Genomic DNA, 22358 nt, shown 5'->3' with positions numbered 1-22358 from the left:
TCGCATCGGTCGAATTGTTAATTGTCGCTGTGGCCGGGTCTCGAATCGTGAATTACCAGCCATGCCTGCTGCTATGTCGGTGTGCTGTCGGGACTGTAGGTGCAAAAGACCGTAATTTAGAACGCAGATAATCAAGCAAGCTTCAAGACAGGCGAAGCAGTCAGCATGGCGCGAAGTTGCTTACTCAGCGCGACGAACTGCAGCTATGCAGCTAACCCGACACTCCACTTCGTGAGGCCTTGAAGGAAAACGGTAGAATCTGATGTTGGGATTCAGGCCTTCTTGTTCATGGCAGCCCACGACGCAGAAGTAATGACGGTGACGCCTTCTCGAGGCTTGGCTAGATCTCTCCGGATCGGCGTCACCGATTCCGTCTGCTCCCAGCATTACGTCCTACGGCACACGGAGAGCCCGTTTTCGTTAAACTACAGGCTGCGGCGAGCTCGCAGCGTGGTCGGCATGGTCTGCGAGAAGTGACGAGCCTTTTCGCACTCTCAACAGGGCAGAAAAAAGTGCGAATCGACGCAAAACTCGGCCTAGAAACGTGCTTCGCCACAGCCAGGGCTCAATACGACCCAAGCTGGTATGACCCAGATGTCGTTTCCCGCGCCGCCACCAGGCGCCGCTACTATACCTCAAACTCCAGCGCAAGACGCCCATCGCTGCTGTGGATTCATTTAGAGCAAGCATTTCCTCGCGTTTGTGCGCCTGAATCTAGCAGCGTGCAAACCTAACCTGAAGTTCCACTTCGTACGCGACTCGCTTCATTTGCGATTGACACCGCGCTAAAACTTCGCCGCTTAATTCTTGAACGGCATACAGGTATTCGGCACTGCATAATTTCTTGCCTTTACGCAGCGTGCCACCCCTCAAAAAATCTTCGGCACCGGACATTCGCTGCAGACCGTGATACAACACAACCGAAAGTGGCGGGTCCATATTGTAAACGTGCTTAGCGAAGCAGACGACCGAGCTTGGTACGACCCATTTTAGGACAGAGGGCGCTTTTTAGCACCTTTTTCGCAGCGCCCCATGGGCGGTTTGAGCGTAAATCGGCCCTTAAAGGAGGCATTGGCCATACTCATCTCTGCCTTGACATTTCTGCGCAGGCGCGAGTGTGAGCGGGTGCGAGAGAAAATCTAGGGGTTTTTGCTCCGTGAATATACGACTCTGCCTAGGCACTACGGAGGAGGTTCTTGGCGCGTGTTGAATGCGTTTGCTAATGGTTCCGACTGGTGCTGTCTAGGTCGAGGGTCGCTTTTTTCTTCGCGATAACAAATTGGATTCTTTACAAGCACTGCTCCAGGAAGGCACATGAAATCGGCAAACGAAGGCCTCAGGAGAGCACCTGAGGTTAAAATAAAGCAGGCGGTGCAGGATCTCCGGGGAATCCAAGTGGTGGCGGGGGGGATCAAAGCTGGAAGCGCGGCCCATGGATTGGGGCCACTGAGGCCGAAGCGTGCCGGCCCATCCACGATGGCGCGGAGTTCGAATTATCGGTGGCGGTGCAGATTTCAGTGTGAATTGGCGGGAGGTGTTACATATTGCTTCCAACACATTGTCGGACAGACCACGGCGGCTACTTCGAATTAACGAGTTTTTGTTGTAGAAAGGGTGCGATTCGCACCCTTAAGGCACATCAAAATTACAAAAACTTATTTCGGCCGTGTGCGGGATTTATAAATATTTCTTTCCTTTTGTGGACAATATAAAAACACATGGAAGTTATATGCATTTAAGCGTACTAAAATGAACAGAAGGGGTTTTAACTTTGTTAGTTTGCATTAATTTGGCCGTGAAGTCTGCAAGTACTATTGCACGAAGCAGTAGCAGGATGCCCACGCCCACTGCCAAATATTTCTTTCAATGAGCTGGGAATGCATTTTGGGAATGAAATTTCCGGTTTCGTGCAGTTGCTCCATTACTGGATCCTACATAACATATGAAAAAGCAGATGAAATAAAAATATCAAGCCAACATGTATGTTTAATCTTTCTTGGAATCACCCTGAAGTCACTTTTCGACCAAACTATGTGGACACTCTTAACTTTCCCACAGTGTGTGTTGCGTATCCTAGTAATGTTGTACTTCATACTTCAGTGACTTTATTTTGAACAAGGCTTCTGTAAAAAGCCTTGTGGTCAGTATTTTACTTTTTTATTAGAAAAAACAATGCAAATGCCTTCACAAACAATTTGACGGCATGTAGCAAAGTTGGAAAGCGTTTTACAAAAACAAAATGTCTGTGCGTTGCTGACACAGCACTGCCCTTGCATTCCAACGTTGCCACTCTACGGGGTCGCGTGACACAACAGCAAGTGCGCCAGCAAAGCCCAAGCTGCACGGGCAATGTCAAGCCATGGGTTGCTTGCACGTGTGGATGAGTATGTGCTTGCGCATGTTGGACCGGTCAGCAAAGGCCCGGAAGCAGTAGCAGCACTGGTAAGGCCGCTCGCCTGTGTGTGTGTGCACGTGCATGTTGAGGTTCCACCGGCGCTTGAACCGCATCGGGCAATACGGGCAGGGCAGCTGGCGCACACCACTGGCCATCACGGGGGCACGCCTGCTGGCTGCACCATAGAAAAGGGGGCCCAATCCAACTTCACGGATGCAGAGAAAAGTGCCAATGTAACTACGCATTACGAACGAAAAAAAGCATGCACGAAAACAGGCACAGACACAACAGTAGAGAAGAGCCACAGATGGCAGCAGCAAAAATAAATCCAAGCAACTCCTGGAATTGGTTGAAGCCAAAATGATTCACAAACTATAGGTGCGCAGTCTCAACATCTTTTCTATTATCCAACTAAGAACAAAGGTTTCTTAGGTCAAGCCTCAGGCGCTGATAGCGGATTGTTAGGTTGTTGACATGTGCAATGCATATTTGTCCTAAACATGTGTACATATGGCACCCAATTTTACAATATAGGTTTTGTAAATCAGTACAGTGGTACGATCTTTGCCCCATTTTCGTTATCAAAGACACAAACAAGCCCAAGTCCAGTGAAATGACAATGCAAGCTTTCTTCATTTCGCACACAGGATATCTGCCCACAATACGCACGTGTGCTCTGCGCTGGTCCAATTGCTCTGCCAGCTTCCCTAGCGTGCAGGGTGCTAAATGTTACAAAACAGCAGTGTTCACTCTGTGCTCAAGGAAAGACATACCACATGAGAAGCAATCCTATACGTCCAGCAACTTGAATTTCTATTGCAGCAACTTTCAGCTACATAAACACTTTTTGAAATTTTTTTCTAATTTTGCTCACATAACTATATTGTTTCATAAACCGCAGTTTAAAGGCCCTTTAACTGTGTTACACAAAGCGAAAATTTTTTTTTATTTGTAAGAGATGACCAAGATATGCCTGCTACACCAAGTCAAGGATTTTCTGGTGGAGTGCAAAAATAGGAAACTGTCTGGCACTATCATGAGAATGACAGTGCGAAATGAGACGAGAATAGGGAAGTGACAGGACTGGTGTTAACAGCTGTACCGAGCTGCACCACCACAACTGTAACATTGTAATGCGCATGCACATATGAAGAGCTAAAAGACAATAGATAAATGAAAGATATGATCGATAGCCACCTAAGACTTCTACACATCGCACGTCGTCCTGTAAGAGAAGATTATGTGCTGACCCTAATCTGCCCTCTGCAAATGCATAAATCAGATACGGAGAGCTGATTAGGGCAGACATGCAACTTGCTTTCACAGGATGACACACGACAGGTAGAGCAAGCCTTGGGTGGCTGTTAGTCCCATCCTTTGTGCACAGTAATGTTCCTACCGCTATGTTGAATGTACAGTTGTAAGTTAGCCTCTGTCCTGTTCTCTTGCTTGTCTTGCACTACTGTACTCATAGTGAACCAACACCAACTAGCCTGGCTGTATGCAGTTAAATACTGATGTAAAATAAGCAAACAGTGCAATTAACTAAAAAGTGTGTCATATCATTTTTGGGCTATGTGTTATAAGCAAAAAACTAAAAACCCAAAGTCATCTCCAATTTTGGATGGTTGCATTTCAAATGAAGCAGCATCGAAAGTTTGCATATTTAATTAACCTATTCACTGCACAACCTGATGAGCACACAAAATTTTACTAAAGCATAATTAAATTATCAGTGCTTGTGTTCGAATGCACTTCAGAAGTGTCTTTGGGTCAGTCAAATGCCAGAAATAGATAATTGACTTTGTAATCTACAGTGGTAGAACAAAGGACTGGTCGAAAAAGGAACTGTCATCGCCAGGGATGAAGACAAGTTGCCTTGTTGAAACCCCTCGTTTGATGCCAGTGGGCCTCTCTGTCTTGTCCGGAGTACCACGGTTGGTGATGTGTAACTGGAAAAAAAGAAAACATTTTGCTTAACACACTATTTTGGTTGTGCTCAAATTACACAAAGAGATATTGCTTTAGTCTGCATCAGTCAACACATATATGGCATCACTGCTTATCTGGTTTTCCTGAAAAAATATTTTAAGAATACAAAAAAAAGAAACCCTTAACACATACAAACTATATTTACAAGCGGTCTGCTAAATAGGTGTGAACACTGGTCTGTAACTAAATAAAACTGTAGATAGCAAGAGGGTGAGTTCGTAAGAAAAGTTGATCTTTTCAACCTCTTAGACACTGCCCAAAGAACTAAATGAATGAATTGAATTTACTGATATCACAAAATGGGTTATCATTGAAGCACTTAAGCAGTGCAATTTGGTTCCACAAGTCATTCTGCTACAGTTTCAACCATGTGCACCAGTCTTGACCGTATGTTTCTGTCTCTGATTTTTAGATTGAGTACTAAACATTAATGCAAGATGTTTTATGGGAGGACCAGGACACTCTTTATAAAGATTTGAAGATTGCGAAGATGGACTTTTTATGAAAATATCTATTTGCACAGTCATGACTGTGGTTTAGGCCAAGGCTTGTTCAAGAGAAGCTTAGCCACCTATATTGCAGCATTCACATGATTTGACAGCACTGTTTAAAAAAATGTTGCACAGATACGCTAAATAATGAGACCTTCCTTCAGTGTAGTACAGTAAAATCTATGGTAGCCTTGCTCCTCCAATGCTGAACCGCAGTGTTCTGAAGCTTAAAAAGGCATGATTTGGGTAGGCTTCCAGAGGCAATGCAAAAAGCTCGGAAGGTAGAAACCTGCTTTTAGTTTTAAGAAGGGCCACCGGGCAACTGCCTTCATCCTATAGTTGACATAAGATAAGCTGATGACTCTTGAAATGACACATGGCCAATACTTCTATGAACAAAAATGAACTTAAAAATTATGAATGTTACTCAGGCACATCACACGCTCTCTTTCCCGGAGGCATGTCATGGAAAGAACAACACATGACAATGTACAGTGCTCATGAAGTGAAACACGCCCATTTAGGGCTAACTAATGTGGATACTTTCGCTTCCATCAGCTACAGTTTGTGTGACTTGGACATAATTTTAGCACGTACACTTAGATCAGAGTCCACATCATCTGTGGTGACCACGTTCCTAGTGAAATGACATGGTACTCTCAAGTACCTTGCATATATGCAGGGTTCTACTAAATGCTCCCTGTCATGTTTCACTCCATGATCACTGTGCACAAGCATAACTGTACTTGTTCCACCTTCACATGGGAAGTGACAACAATGACAGCCACTCAACAGTGAAGCCCCAACTAACTTAGAACTCTAAATATATCTGATAATTTATAACATTTTCAGGGCACAGAAACTGATTTTGTGAGCACGTGTTTTTCGCTCCTTATCTCAAATGCTTCTTCCAGGTGGGTTACACATGCGGGATTAATCCTAAAAGTTTGTGCAATATGTTTTTTTAAAATAATCATTTGACAATCTATCAGATACAACAATGCGTTTCCCTACAAGATACTCTCCAATAAACACAATTACTGGTTCCACCCCTTCTTCCATTGCTGCAAGCACCTTTGGAAGTTTACTTCTGATAAAGGGACTGAAAACTGGGCAACTGACCAGAATCCGTTGCGAGACGTTGATAGAAATGAAATGACCGGGAATTATAGTGATAGAATCTAGCACGCTGTTCACTATTTAGGTAGGACTTATAGTTTCAATTAGAAAGTCTCAAAAATCAGTAAGTGGTGTGTCCCGGCAGTCAAATCGACGAGGGTGGCATTATGGGTTTGTTGGTCAGTCATCATTGAAAGTTATCTGCATAGCACAACAAAACAAGGAAAATTTACTTCTGGGATCGGTCATACTTATACCCCTAAACAACCATGTGCACAGCGATGATATCAACCATGAACATACAATTACGTACATAATGATATGAAAACAATCTAAAACCGGTACATCAGGAAAACACAAGAAAATCTAAATGACATATTGTAAATGCAGGTCAGACTTTAATGTTATGCGCAAATAACCGAACTCTCTCGTGGACAATGACAGTGACAGTTTGCTGATGCATTGGTCAGCGGGCGAGAAGATCTGCTCCGTTTCTATTAGTCTTACACATTCGCGCTTATTCCTACCTATAATAGTGGAATCTTCTAGGAGTGGGCGACATGGCCAACATGGACATGTTTTGCACTGGAAAGCAAGAAAACCGTTGCCTGATACACCGTGACACTCATTCCTGTGCTCTCTTAAGTGCTCATTGATGCATCTTCCGGTTTGGCTTATGTAGCATTTACAACATGACAGCGGAATGCGATAGATCACCCCTACCGCGCATCCTATGAACGGATCCTTGTGATTCTTATCACGCACTAGCCTTTTCATCCTCATTGGGTTACTGGTTTTGCACAAGGTACTTAGCTTATTAGGAGCTAAAAAAACAACCCCTACATTAGTGCGGCTTCCTTTCTTTTTTTTTTTTCTAGGCTATGTGATACCTGGTACGGAATCACAGCAGTTTTCACCTAATCATGGCTGCTAGCTCTGGCATTCTCACGGAGGCAATTTCTCGAACATTACTGTTTCAGCAACCTCTCCGCCACCGACACCAACACATGGTTAGGATAACCAGCCTCCTTAAGGACTGCTGCTGGAGACTGGCTTTCATTAGGAGTGGGCATAATTTTCTAAGAGCGTTTTCGAAACACATGTTAGTTATGCCCCTCTTCAACAACTTCAAATGGACGGAATGAAATTGAAGAAAAGCTTTCTTAGCTTGTGGGCTATAAGCCCAGCAGGTCTTACTATCAGTAAAGATGAACTGAATGCCTTCGTTTCTTCTTGCTTCCTTGTTTTGTTGTGCTATACACATAACTTTCAACGCTGGCGGTGAAATCTTGGTACTCTGGATGTAGCATAGAAGATTACTTTATGTAAATTGGCTTTTATTAAGTGTAATATATTTATTGCTTAAAATTGCTGCTTGTACATTATTGGATGCTTGTGATCTATTCTATGAGTATTTTGGAGTAAAGAAAGTCCACACTAACAAGGGGCACACATGAACCACAATGCGCGCACAGGCTGTTGTTTGCAAATAGGTTGTGTGGTCTCCTTGTGAGATACATTAACCAGTGGTGCCGTAAATGGGTGTCGGGTCGGGGGAAGACGTTTCCACGCAGACGTGGTTTCCTTGTGTTCCTTGGAAATTGCTCGACAGCAAAGAAAATCTCGCCCTTATCCGGATACAAAGCTCATCGGAAGCCCATGGGGACCTGTGGACTCTGGTGAGGACTCTTCTTTGCCTTGTCCTACTGATCCTGCTCGTCTGATAGACTCAAAACAAGCACGGCTAGTGCTTAGGCTTAGTGCGGCCGAGCCGCCGCGCTCGCCCAACGAAGAAGAAGTGTTTGTGCCAGATGCGAGCTCCTAATCTGTACCTTCCACTGGACTGCTGCGTGTGACAACATCCATGCCAACTATGCAGCCGAAGTGTGCAACTGATAGCTCGAATACCCAAGATGCAACACCGAAGAACAGTCCTCTTCGTGATGTGAACCTATCCGCAGTCGTGCCGACGGACACTGGTGACCCTATGGACAAGCAGCCGTCTGGCGGTTCACAATGCAGCCAAGCGAGGTCCCTCTATCAACGTGCTTTAACAAGACGGCATCGCATCGGAGCAACCGGCAAAAAAGGTAAGGGCCACCCCAGACAATTCCTCCACGGCCTCCCCTATGCTCGCTCCCTCTCAGTCTGATTTCTACCCTTTCTCAATCATATCGAGTTCATATACAGCCCCTTTCATGCTACGACATAACTTCAGTAGCCACAAAATATGCCCAAAGGGTCATCGACCAATCTCTTGAAACAACCGGATACAAAGGGTTCGCAGCATATAAATCTACCAACTCGATCACTGTGCACTTGGCATCTCTCAGTGATGTGCAGAAAATGTGCATTTTAACATCTATCCCGCTGTCAGAAGATCAACACCTGCCTGTGCAGTGCTACTTTGCATCGGGCCCCAATATACAAAGGTGTGTTGTCTATGGCATCGACCCAGAAGACACCCCTGAGATAATATGTCGTGAATTGACCTCCACGACACACAGGGTGCTCGCAGCTACATTCATGGGCAAAAGCCATACATGCTTAGTGACGGTACAGCGCCCTCAATGTATCCCAGAACGGTGTTATTACTATGGTTGCATATTGCGACCTAAACCCTACCTCCCTCAAGCAATATTCTGCTACTGCTGCTTTCAACGTGGACACATGCAGGCATTTTGCCCACAGCGTGCTATTGATCCAGAAAAGCTCACACCAGAAGGCCAACCACGATATCGATGGGGCTTATGTAAATCTGATTAGCACAATATGACAAGCACAAATTGTCCGACTAAGCAGAAGGCCACAATACGAATACGAAAGGCTATACCAAAAACGACTATAGTAACAACACACAATCGTTATGAGGTTCTTGCAGAAGAGCCAGAGATGCTCTTGTCAGAAGAAGAAAAAGCCCCAGAAACACAACTGTATTCTTCTGTTCCTAAATGTGGTAAGCAATTGCAGACAAAGAAACAGAAATTACCGGAACCTCTGCATCAGTCAGATGATGACCATGATGACATTGACGCTCGGATAGACGCACTGGCCAGAAAGATTGAGCGACTACGCAAACATAAAAAATTGGTAATTCTGCATCGTCAGAAAATAGGACCGACACGTGACGCATCAACCACTGTGAATGCCACCGTTACGCCTGGATCCCGTCCGGCACCACAGGTCAACCAAGCTGTTTGGACAGCAGTTTTAGATCAACTTGCTTAACTAACGTTGCTCATTCAGAATTGCCTGCATCATGGCTAATTCTCTGCAGCAGCTGTCACAGGATGGAATTCTACAGTGGAATTGTCGGAGCCTAAACTCCAAGTTAGGAGAAATTAAAACCAAGCTTCAATACAATAAGCTACATGTATGGGCACTGCTTATTCAAGAGCATAATAAGCTATGCTCCCTATCCAATTTTAATGGGTATCATAACCCATCTATTAGAGATAGACGTGCTACTACGAGGGCCGTCTTTTTTTCAACCTCCGATCGCTCCGTGCAGGCGCTACGCGGGCAGCAGAAAGCGGACATGCGCTGTAGGCAACTGCGCAGCTCTCGCACTACACACTCCGCCATTGTTGACATTCAGGCGTCAGTCGGCATTGTGCTACAGCCACGTAAACATGGCTGTCATTATTGTTGCTCCCGCCAAGTGTGAATTGCGAAGTGTTATTCGTTTTCTACAAGCTGAAGGCCATGGTGCTGCAGAAATCCATCGGAGAATGAGTCGAGTGTATGGGAAAAACTTCATGAGTGATGGTGTTGTGGGTGAATGGTGTCGAAATTTTAAAGATGGACGTAATGATGTGCATGATGAAGGGGGCCAAGGACGGAAATCTGTCGTTTCAGATGACCTGGTTCAACGAGTTGACAGAATGGTTAAAGAAAACTGCAGATTCACCATTACTGCTTTATCTACGGAATTTCCAGAAGTTTCAAGGTCTGTTTTGTACTCTATTGTTACTGAACAGTTACGCTACAAAAAACTTTGTGCACGTTGGCTCCCAAAAATGTGGACGGACAGCCACAAAACTCGACGAATGGCATCAGCTTTGGAGTTCCTTGAGCGTTATCAGGATGAAGGAGACAACCTTTTGAAATCAATCGTGACTGGGGATGAAACCTGGATTCAATACGACACACCGGAAACAAAACAACAATCACAACAATGGATGCATTCAAATTCACCAAACAAACCAAAGAAATTCAAAAAAACCTTCAACAACAGAAAGACCATGGCTACTGTGTTTTGGGATCAACAAGGTGTGTTGCTTGTGGAGTTTATGGAGCCCGGAACCACAATCACTGCAGCTGTTTATTGTGAAACTTTACGACGTTTGCGTAGAGCCATTCAGAACAAACGAAGAGGAAAGCTGACCGCTGGAGTTGTTCTGATCCATGACAATGCCCGTTTACACACTGCTGGAGCAACTCAACGGCTTCTCGAACAATTTGGATGGGGCATTTTCGATCATCCACCATACAGCCCAGACTTAGCACCCTGTGACTTTCATCTTTTTCCTGGACTGAAGACATGGCTTGGTGGGAAGCGCTTTCAAACCAATGGCGACCTTCAAACCAACGTCAAGGACTACTTGAATTCATTGGCGGCAACTTTTTTTGATGAGGGTATTGCAAAGCTTGTCCACAGATATGACAAATGCCTCAATCTTTTCGGTGATTATGTCGAAAAGTAACCGTAACTGTACTAATCTTTTGGTAATAAATTTATTGTTTTAGATGAACTTGTCTTTTATTTATAGCCTATCAGAGGTTGAAAAAAAAAAAAACGGCCCTCGTACAATAACTTCAGCTCCGGGAAAAGCTGCAGTTTATATATCATCGCATATTGCTCACACAGTGATTGACCTGGAGCCATGGTGTAGTGGTAATCAAGAAGTTGTCGGGGTCCTGACACGACCAGTGAAGACTCCTGTCATTCTACGCCAGACCGCAGTGCACACGTTTGAACTTGGGGTGGATAGCCCATCTCCGGTCTACTACCCGGGAATCCCTATTCTCGTGGGTGGAGACTTCAATGCCCCACATACAGAATTGGGGTACAAGTACAACTCCTGAAGAGGATACCAAGTTAAAAACATCATGAGCGATGCCACTTTTACACTGCTGAACCATCACGCTGTGGCTACCTGTGCTGTACCCGCAGTATCTAGAACAAACGCTCCAGACCTCACGTGGTGATTGGGTCCTGGAATGCCGCAGTGGCGGGTGGAACCGGATACATGGGGCAGTGATCATATGCCAATAATGATTGGTTTGCACAGAATGTGCATAAAGAAAATTCGACGACGAGTAACAGTCACGCATTGGGATAAGTTTCGGGAATCATCGATTGATAAAGTACCCTCAGAGCCCTCAGAAATTCTTCCCGCTTTGCAAGAACTGCTACGGAGGAACACCACTGTAACCACAGTTGACGAGGAACAACCTCAACCGGACCTCACCCTTTTGCAACTTTGGGCAAAGCGACGTCAGGCAGAATTGTATACGTCGAGAAATCCCGATGCACCAGGTAGCCGTGCACATGCTAACCATATAGCGACGAAGGCGCGTCAGCAAGAAAAGCAACTTTCTCGATGACGATGGTACGAGTGGTGCGAGTGGTGCATTGGAAACAGAGCACTTTGGCGTACGTTCCGGTCAATGGAACGCGGTCATAAGCAACCTGACCCTGCAGCGAGCGTTAGGTTGGCGATGCAGAGTTCGCCACATCAATTTGCAGAACACGCTGCTAGAGTGTTTTTCCCGAAATATGATCAAGCGTCACCTATAAACTGCCCCAAAATTGATGAGTCTGACACAACCTCCAAATCCGAAATATCCAGCCCTTTCAGCATGGCCGAACTAATAGCGGCGATTGAAGCTTCGAAGCAACGAACAACACCTGGTCCCGATGGTATTCCCAATGAGGCTTTCAAGAACATGGAAGGAGCAGCTCTCGACGCACCTCTTCAGGCTATTAATAAAGTATGGGAGACTGGAAACGTTCCACCTGATTGGAAGCATTCAATTGTTGTCGCGATTCCGAAACCAGCAAAGTCTCCAAATAGCCTGCAGTCTTTACGCCCAATTTCGCTAACCTCAACTGTCTGCAAACTCGCTGAAAAGATGCTGGCCACATGAGTTTCCTGGTGGCTTGAACGCCACGATAAATATCATCCTGCTCAAATTGGATTCCGTTCTTACTTGGGAACTGAAGACTCTTTATCTTATCAGACGATGTTTTACAGGCTTCTCCACACAGTCACGCTGTGCGCACGGTAGTAGCAACAGACATAACGAAAGCTTATGACAATATAGACCATGAAATCATTATATCCAACCCCATCGACCTGGGACTTCCACTGCAGGTGATAAGATTCATCTACTCATTCCTTCAGAATCGCACATTTGCGATTAGAGTAGATGGAAGGCAAGAAGGATACTTTACATCGAACAGAGGAGTCCCACAAGGTTCGGTTCTGGCTTCTCTAATACCTCTAGCCTGGCAACTACGTCGGATTACAGATGCGAGGTTCTTAATCTATGCGGATAACGTCACTTTGTGGTCCGTGCATAAAGATATATCTAGACAAACTCAACAGCTTCAAGAAGCCCTTGATGTGCTGAACAACTACGCTCGGAAAGCAGGATTAGACCTTTCCGCCCAAAAATCAAGCTATGTTGTGGTGGCCAACAAGAAAGGACGCACAAGAATCACGCAGCACCCCTTTACATTTAGACTCGGCGCAGTGACAATCCCTGTGGCTTCTGAGGTCCGCATACTGGGTCTTGATATTCACCACTCCGGCAGTGGTGCACACTGGCTCCGGAAAACCTGAGTTCAGCAAAAACACTTCACCTTATTCGTCTCCAGCAAAAGCAGTTGGAGCTCGTACTGACGTAGCTCGACGGTTGGTGCATGCAGTCTTGCAGCCACGAATTTTATATCAGGCACAATTTCAACGGCTGACTTTGGCACAGCTGGCACAGTTAGAGACGATCATACGCGATGCTATGCGCACAATCACAGCACTGCCCCGCATCACTCCGATACCAACCTTACAGGAACATGCCCAGCTCAACACAATTGCAGAGCTAATTTTGCAACGTGAAAAAGCACGTGCAATAAAAAAGCAACTTATTCTGCCTGTCGCTGCGTTGCATGCTCATTTTCACCGCGGCTCTCGGATTGACAATCAGCCCTATCCAATGCCTCCCTGGGAATTCACCAGCATCACAACTAATAAGCCAACTAAGTTACGACGCAGCGATACAACAGGTATTATTGACGAACACAACATCGTCGATGCATCATGCGTTAACACCTGCAAAGTCCATACGGATGCTGCCGTTCTCCCAGACGGCGGAAGGACATCATTCCTGAGTACTACGCATAATTTCATCAGCGGCCACCAGCGCTATTTATCTACCATCCACGACGCTGTGCCATCCACGACGCTGTGCAAGATGCGACATTTAAGCTGCCTACCATCAAGCAACTAGATATCTTCACTGATTCTTTAGCGGCTATTCAGGAACTCAAGAAGGTTGATAAGGCAATGGAAATCTGCGAGAGAATACACACTATGAATAGTAGGACAGCTACTTGCGTCAAGGTACACTGGATTCAAGGCCATTCAGTGAACCCTCACAACATTGCTGCTGACAGCAGGCACACTGCTCTACTAAGCCGGATCTTCCGCCTATTCCCCTCCCACCTCAACTCCTTAACTCGCCCCGAGCGCGTAAAAATTTTCTCTGGCACGACACACGCGCTCTTATTCCACCGTATGTCTGCTCCCTCCCCCTTCACCTTACTAGGGCGGAGGAAGTTGTGCTTAGGAGGCTTCGGGCCGGGGTGGCCCTTACACAGGCTGTTGTCTCAAGGTGGAACTGGTCGCATTTACCACTGGGTGCTACGTGTCCATACTGCTCCATGCCTGTGGCGGAATCAGATGCATACCACCTAATATGGACATGTACGGGTTTACAATCTGAACGCTCGCGTCTCCTACTGCAAGCCGGCCTCCGCTACAGTGTGACAACCAGCTATGACCGCTGGATACATGACAGCAGATTCCACAAAACACTGCTTCAATTCATACACAACACAGGCCTCACAGCACACATATAATACACATATACGCTCCAAGAATTATGCCCTAAGGGCAAGCCTTTATTGCAATAAAAAAAAAAGGGGTGGCGGCACTACAACATAAGCATGAAGGGAAAATGAGACATCCACCCTTTCGTAGCAATTGCAAAAAAAAAAGCCTCATGGTTGAAGAAAAATTCGTCGTGGTCCGGGACTCGAACCCGGGACCACCGCCTTTAAGGGGCAGCCGCTCTACCATCTGAGCTAACCAGGCGGCTAGCAGATGCAGGGCGAAGTCGAATTTGTCGACAACATGAAGCAAAGGCAAGTGTTTGACGTAGTAATAATAATAATATTTGGGGTTTTACGTGCCAAAACCACTTTCTGATTATGAGGCACGCCGTAGTGGAGGACTCCGGAAATTTTGACCACCTGGGGTTCTTTAACGTGCACCTAAATCTAAGCACACGGGTGTTTTCGCATTTCGCCCCCATCGAAATGCGGCCGCCGTGGCCGGGATTCGATCCTGCGACCTAGTGCTCAGCAGCCCAACACCATAGCCACTGAGCAACCACGGCGGGTAGTTTGACGTAGTAGTTCTGTAGAAACTCGCAAGGAGGAGAGAAGTAATGAATGAAGGAAAAGGGTGGATGTCTCATTTTCCCTTCATTCATTACTTCTCTCCTCCTTGCGAGTTCCCGCAGAACTCTTTGTCACATGTGACGCACGCAATCTTTCAGACACTTCGGGACCTTCACGTAGAAAGCTGCATTGATAGCTTGACCTTCAGGTACACATTCATGGTGCACAACCCCATGGCAGTCAAGAAACACGATCAACATGACTGATTTTTGCTTTCTTCTTCCTCGACGTTTTTTGGCTGTGGCTCATCATTCTTTTTCTTCTCCTTGCTCTACTTCAATATGATGTTATAGTCATAAATCTAAGTTTCTTGCCAGTGACAACCCATTGCAAGAATTCATTACTGCCTGAATTTTCTAATCAATGCAACATTCTTTTTGTAATAGAACTGAAGGTCGGGCTAGTTGGCCTTGATTCATCTTCAAATAACTTTTTTAGTCCAAGGAAAAACAAAAACAACATAGAAAGCGTCCGTGTGTTGTCTTGCCTTGTACTTATGGAATTTGAAGATGAATTTTTTCTGCAGCTACTATTGCTCAGGAGTCTACAATTTTGGCATCACCTTGGCACAAGCTATACCCATTTTCAGTCAAAATCCAGTGAATGGATGCCCTTACCCAATCAAGTGCTTGTGCTATTATTCTAATAGTCTGGTGGTCACTGAGTACAAGAGAATGCACACAATCTTTGCATAAGGTAGAGAGGCATCCTGATCTCACAATATACTTGGAGTTTTCATGGCTTTCCCAAAAGTGCTGGACCCACTTGAACATATTTCTTTCCTTTAAGGCATCCTTTCCATATGCCTTCTACAACATTTGATGAATTTCTGCACAATTTGATACTGATCCTTCGTTGTGTCTGTTTGTCTATGTTAATTTTGATTAAAAATGAGTTGTAAAAAAAGTGCACGCAATAAATTCTGCTATCACAAGCAGTCTGGCTCATATCAACTTGGTCCTTTCGAGTGGAGAGAGTGAAAGGGGGCATGGCTACAACTTCTCCCATTTCTTGCCGACTCTGCACAAACTTTTGGGCCAGACCTTGAACAGATATCAGAACCACAACTGACCGGGAAAAGGTCGGAGAATAATCCTTGCACTGAAAGGTAACACTGCAAACATCTAGCACAGAAAATTTCCATCCTTATTTCTCAAAGGGAGCAGGCACACTATGGCGATACAGAGCCATGCAACAGTCTCGGCACTGTCCTGAAAGTTACCAGAAATGAAGGAGCACAAAATGACAATAAGGCTTCCTTCAGTGAATAGAAGCAGAGTGCCGGCAGCAACAGAAAATAAACTTTGTGAGGCACGGAAGCCATCACACAAGCAAAGAGCAGGGCGAGAACCAATGGCCAATAGCACAATTGCAGAATGAAGTGCCATTTCTTATTCTTCCCGCAATATTTGTGAACAAAACGACCTTGTAAAGAAGCCATCAAAATGCAGGGCCAAACTTTGCCACACACATTCATCATACAGCCACTGCTTAGCTTGTAGTGATTCATTTGCTTGAATGCACCAACCACTTGCCTGGAAAAAAATATTGTAATTTCCTTTAAAAGTTCGTCATGTGAGGTTGCAGGACCCAAAATTAATTTTGTACCACTTGCTGCACCTGGCAACTGTTAACTCTAAAATATTATGGGGTTTTAAATGCCAAAGCCACAATCTGTTTATGAGGCACGCCATAGTAAGGGACTCCAGAATAATTTGGACCACCTGGGGTTCTTTAATGCACCTAAATCTAAGTACATCGGTGTTCTCGCACTTTGCCCCTATCGAAATGTGGCCACCGAGGCAGGGATTTGATCCCGCAAATTGTTCACCCTAGGCTATACAGACTCCACATTTACAGCTGGATAAAATTTGTGGCTTTGTTACAAGAACACAAAGTGTAGCTTGCACAAACAAATGCCTTTTTGACTTGCAAGGCTTGTGGGCCAGCTGGGCGAGCTCTGGACAAGCTGTGCTGTCAAACAGGTTTGCTGCAGAGTTGACAGTATGTCGCTGGGTGTTCAGCCTTGCTGGAAAATCCCTGTTTTTTTGATGAGATGCTGACATGTGTTTGCTTGACATGATCCTCACTTAATTCCAATAAAGTATGCTGGAAAATTGCAAAAAAGGGCTAGAGTTAAGAGGGTACACATGCTAAGTGCTGCAAAGAGCACTTCTGCAATGCCTGACTGGACGGACATAAGTGTCCAATAGGATGTATGTAATTAGAAACTTTTATTTAGGAGTGGATCAATTGCAAGTCAGCACTGGTTCTGTGATCTTGTTGATGCTGAAAATCTTTGTTCAAGTCTTCAGCCCCAATGCCACAAGGTCACGTCAACAATGCTCATCCTTACACCTTTTTTGTTGCCCCTTGACTTCCCATGCTCATGGAAATGCTCTTTTCTTCTGTCTTCCAGTGCCACTTTAGGCCAAGTACCTCCTCTTCTTCTAATGAAGCAGGCAGCACAATGGACAAGCAACAAAATATGGTCGGTTATTACAAGGTTAGAATGTATTTGGCCATTTGCATCTAGTTATCTCGCAGTAGCCAGATTCAGTTGGTGCAAAATCTGGTTTTTCCAAAATATTTTATGTCCAGTGACAACAATGCAGAAGTCTTTCCCCACACACTTCCCAGAAAATAATTTCTCTTGCAGGCCATAAGAGGCACAGAGAGGAGGCCTACTAGGGTTCAGCCACGACAAATGTGCTGCCATCACAGCACAGCATGTGTGGAGTCAAGATAGCTTCCCAGTATAAATGCATGCACAGTTTCACTCGGAATGTCTGAAAATGGAACACTGTTTTAATTCAACTTATCGTTTCATACACAGGTGTACTTCATGCATCTTACAAACACTACCCCTTCAGTTTAGGCCAGAGTTCATGACATGACAGTGTGTGCAAGGCAAAGGTGGCAGCACGAAAAGCAAGTCGAAAAGGGGGAATCAAATTCACTGACGCCTGTCACTGCATTCTTGACCTAACACTGTGAACACCAAGTGATCACGCAACGCTTCCTGAACGCATGCTCACTGTGCATAATGAAGAAAATAAGCAAACTGTTTCATGTGATCAACAGGCATCCAGGACTTTGGAGAAAACAGGTGGTGCACGACTCAGGCAGTGAGGCTCCACAACCGTTGCTGGAAAAATATTTTGAATAGTGATTACTCGTCAAAGACCACAACTGTTAAGTCAGCGTTTTCTAATGATGTGCAAAGGTGCCACATGTTGGCAGCATTCTAGCAGTGCAAAAGACAACAAGGAAGAAAGATGACAGGACAGATGCTGACCTTACGTTTAACTTCCAATTAGCATTTGCTTACAACAGTCAGCTGTTTTATAAACTTTGAGCATTAAGCACACAACGCTCTGCAAAATTTAAGCAGATGCCTATGTATACAAATAAGTTGCAACCATCTCGAAAGGACTACAGCAGCAGAGGGCATTGTCCTGTGTCCAACTCCTTTCCTTTTGTGCTGTGTTTGCACTCTTGAATTAAGTATGCCATCAACAAACAGCTAACACTCATTCGCTGCTTTCTTTTTTTAAAAAACATTTCCAATTATTTTTCTTTCTTTGGTCGAAAACATTGTCTCAGTAAACACAGGTGCGCATGGGTACATCTCCGTGTTCAGCCATGTGGCTGCTATATTATATGCGGGCATCGCTATTTCTTGCTCAATCGTTAAGCACTGACCAGTTTGCTTGATACAAACATGTGCACAACTTAAAGGGACACCAATGAGAATCGCTAAATTAGTTTCGTAAAATATTCTTTAAAGTTACTTCGTGGTAGTACATCTAGCACGAAGTACTTCTAGTACTGTAGCAACTGTAGAGGCTTTCGAATTATGCCATGCACTTTTAAAAAGATTCTTGAAAATTGCAAAATTAAAGAAGTAAAAAAACTTGAGTATCAAATTTACAGCTCTGTAACTGAATATATATATATATATACATATATATTCAGTTACAGAGCTGTAAATTTGATACTCGAGTTGTGAGGTTGATGTTGATGTATTTCTATATACATATATATATAAATATACATATATATATATATATATATATATATATATATATATATATATATATATACGCACACACATATATATATATAACATATATATACACACACACACACACACATATATATATATATATATATATATATATATATATATATATATATATATATATATATATATATATATATATATATATATATACAGTTACAGAGCTGTAAATTTGATACTCGAGTTTTTTACTTCTTTAATTTTGCAATTTTCAAGAATCTTTTTAAAAGTGCATGGCATAATTCGAAAGCCTCTACAGTTGCTAGAAGTGAACTTCTCTTAAATGCAACAAACGTCATAAATATCGCAGCAGCGGTTACTGCAAAAAAAGATTTCTTCATTCCCATATAGGAATGAAGCCCTTAAGTTGAAGCTTCCTCTTTAGCCTGCCCAATGAAAAACCCAATTTTTGTCTCACAAGCAAGATGGTCGGTATCGCCGATGCACAGTGCCAAAGAGAGGGCCGCAAGGGTTTGCCAAGTACAGCTGGTTTTCACGAGGCGCTTGGCGCTGGCCTATAGGCGGAAAAGTTAAATTTTTCCAGGGGGGAGCTGGGGCCAGACCAGCTTTACGAACCCCATATATATATATAACCTTTATTAACAGTTGCACTTGAAGAAACTTCGTGTGACCTCGAAGAATTGTTCACTGAAGTCACAGCTGTATACGAATACTTACAAGGCCTCATAGTAGGAGGCAGTTCAATTTCACAGACCGAGTCCTCTCGCACCAACAAGAATCTGGCGTCTCCCGGTGGTGTAATCTTCGTTTGAAATTGTTTTATGCTTCACCCTTTCGGAGAAGCTGTAGCATGCCTCTCTCTCTCCTTTTTTTTCTGTGGGTCCAAGCATAAGCGCTGCTGCGCATGACTGCTGCTGATTCTGATTTCGAGTGAATCCGACTTGACCTCATTTCAGTTACTGAATTAATTATACAGGGTGTCCCAACTATCATGCACCAAGACTTTAAACGGACACTAAAGGCAAATATTAGGTCAAGCTAAAGTGATAGATTAGAGCTTGGGAATCTCTAAGGCGTCAATAATATCGCGAACAGGGCCTTAGTAATCGAGAAACTTCAGGACACGATTCAGGACAGGTAAATTCAGGACATGATTAGAGACTTCTCTGGGACATTCAAGCACTTGCCAGATGACGAAAGCACTCCTCAGTTAAATTCTGTCACTAGTACTCAACCACTTGCTGCAAAAAGCATCACCGTATTGTATTAGAAGACAAAATAAAATGCTACTTATCCAGTTCTACTTCATTTTTAGAAAAAAGAACTAATTGAAATTACCCTTGACAATGACGCGGGCAGTCGAAATGTTTCAGTTTTGCTTGACTCGGTGCCGCCTACGGTTTGCGTTTCAGTACTTTCCTGATCGTGTAGTGCAGCGCTGGTTTTGCTGGCTCGCGAAACTCGCACAAATTGCAAGTAGGAGAGAATTCAACTTCCATATTATGCCATGGGATGCCCGAACGGTCTACGCCACTTGACCAAAAAGCAGCTGCAGCGGCGAATCCACCACTCTCTCTTGGCTCGGTGCCGCTGTCTGCCGGGCACCGTTTTACTCGCCAATGGCAGCAAAGGGCGGAGATGGCGCATGGAACGTCGCCACTCCCCCGGTTGGGTGGCGGGTGATTTCTATTTCAAAAAGGTATTCGGACCCTTTAAGTCCTTTCTTTGCCTGAAACAAGTGTTGCGAGGTTTCTGGAATGGTATTTAAACCGTTCACATCTTATTTGCCTTTAATGTCCTTTAAAAAAAAAAAGAGCAATTGCGTTACCTGAGCAAAACCTATGCGTATTGTTTCCAGTACAGTGGTGTAGCCGCCAGTAATTTATTGGTTACTGCAATTTAATTAGCTAGCTATAATTAATTATCTAACTCGAGAAGTACTATCATACTTATCAAAATGTCAGTGAGGCATTTGTAGGCACTCCCAAATGATAGACCTAACTGGTTCTCAGGGACGTACTAATTGTGCACAATTTTTTTCCGACTGCTAAAGAACCCACATGAAAAATGAGAAATATCTTGTGACAGTGCTCCCACCCACATCATAAAGCAGCACCCTCAAATAAGCTTATTGAAAGCAACTTCTTTGCCTAAAAAAAAAGAGTGAAATAAACAGACCAGGAAGGGACTCATGTGCATTAAAGATGCATTCAAGATGCATTCAAGAAAGAAATGTACCACTTCTAAATGAGCCGAATTGGCAATCGGAACGTCTGCACAAAAAAAAGATGCCCATGCAGAATATTCCCTAGGAGTTATCCGAAAGATGGGTAAGCATTTCATAGAACTGACGTGGTATTTCATGGTAGCATGCTGGTCGATTTCGTATAATTGTGAGAACAGCCACAAAAGAACCGTGAAATGGAGAAGTGCGGTTGCAACACCAAACTGTTAAGCGAGACCTGCATGAGACGACGTAGAAGAGACAAGTAGAAGCAATGTTCACTCGTGTTATAGATTGGCCGCAGAGGATGTGAACGTGGGAGGAAATGACCTGGGAGATGTAGCAAATGAAGGAAATATATGCAACGTTTATTAGGTACACTGAACCATTATGAACCATGATCAACTGTGCTCCAGTGGCGGTTACGTCTGGCGCGGCGACACAGCCTGTATCTTGAAAGAGATCTGCGAAAGCGCCAGAGTGCGGCATGTGCTGAGACCTCCGAGAATGCACAGCTTCGTTGGAGTTGAAGCGAGCGGCAGCAAGCAGGTGAATTTGCTCGCTGCTGCGGGTGCTATGCTGAAAAGCGATCGTCTTGCTGGACGGAGAGAGACAATTTTTCCATTGGGTAAGGATAGAAATGCTTACGCATTTAAAACCATGAGATTTTAGTGTGTCCTTATTATCTATAAATTCGTAAGCGCCGTTGAACACCATCTGCTACCTACAGGACTTGTTGGAATAGGTCTCCTTCTGCAGCTACACACTACTAAATCCGCTTTATCACATTTTCTCTGGCTTCCTTGATGACCGACAGTCGAATTATATGACAGACATCCCTTGTCCTTGTATTGAGCACATCTGACGTCAGTCTCAATCGTGTAAACGCAATCTTTCACATAATTCCAAAGAAATAAATCGAGTGAAGAGAGGTCAGGTGACCTAGCCAGCCAATTTACAGGCTTGTGCCTTTAAACCTATTCCGCATGAAAAGTCGGATTCAGCCAGTTTCGTGCTCGGCTGCTGCTGTGTGCTGTTGGCCCATCTTGCTGATGCCACAGAAGTGGAAGACATGACAGCGGGACTTCGCTGAGAAACTCGTCCATCACTCATTCAAGGATTTCGTCCATGTAACGCTGTCCAGTCAGTGTGTGATCGAAAATGGGACCAGTTATAGCAACGGCGTAAACCCCCAACCACACATTGAATGACCACTGGTACTGGTGCCAAGTGCACTTTACCCAGCGTCGATTGAAGTCACTACAATAGTGTGCATATGCAATTTACCTGGCCATTTCTGCAAAAACTGGCTTCACCTGTGCCCCTGATATTGCTCAAAAAGT

At 44.4% G+C, this 22358-nt stretch overlaps 1 protein-coding gene across 7 annotated transcripts in view; it reads right to left on the bottom strand.

Annotated features, from left to right (window-relative positions):
- Positions 1–2141: 2141 nt before the first annotated feature.
- Positions 2142–22358, bottom strand: part of LOC135902231 (zinc finger protein SNAI3-like) — a 32435-nt gene continuing 12218 nt past the window's right edge. For 2 of the 7 annotated variants that reach the window (XM_065432200.1, XM_065432201.1), the window contains exons 2-5: positions 17785–17894; positions 17103–17196; positions 4274–4347; positions 2142–2570 (exon numbers count right to left, since the gene is read on the bottom strand). In XM_065432200.1, coding sequence (XP_065288272.1) covers positions 17868–17894 — 27 coding nt within the window. In that variant the 3' untranslated portion in view covers positions 2142–2570; positions 4274–4347; positions 17103–17196; positions 17785–17867. Of the gene's footprint in view, positions 2571–4198; positions 4348–17102; positions 17197–17784; positions 17895–22358 lie in introns of all 7 variants that reach the window. The other 5 variants (XR_010564452.2, XM_065432197.1, XM_065432198.1 and 2 more) reach the window with 4 other exon arrangements.

The sequence above is a fragment of the Dermacentor albipictus genome, chromosome 6 (genome assembly GCF_038994185.2).
Source record: "Dermacentor albipictus isolate Rhodes 1998 colony chromosome 6, USDA_Dalb.pri_finalv2, whole genome shotgun sequence".
NCBI classification, from domain to species: Eukaryota; Metazoa; Arthropoda; class Arachnida; order Ixodida; family Ixodidae; genus Dermacentor; species Dermacentor albipictus.
The sequence above is the reverse complement of the archived record's forward strand: the minus strand, read 5'-3'. Positions and strand labels throughout refer to the sequence as shown.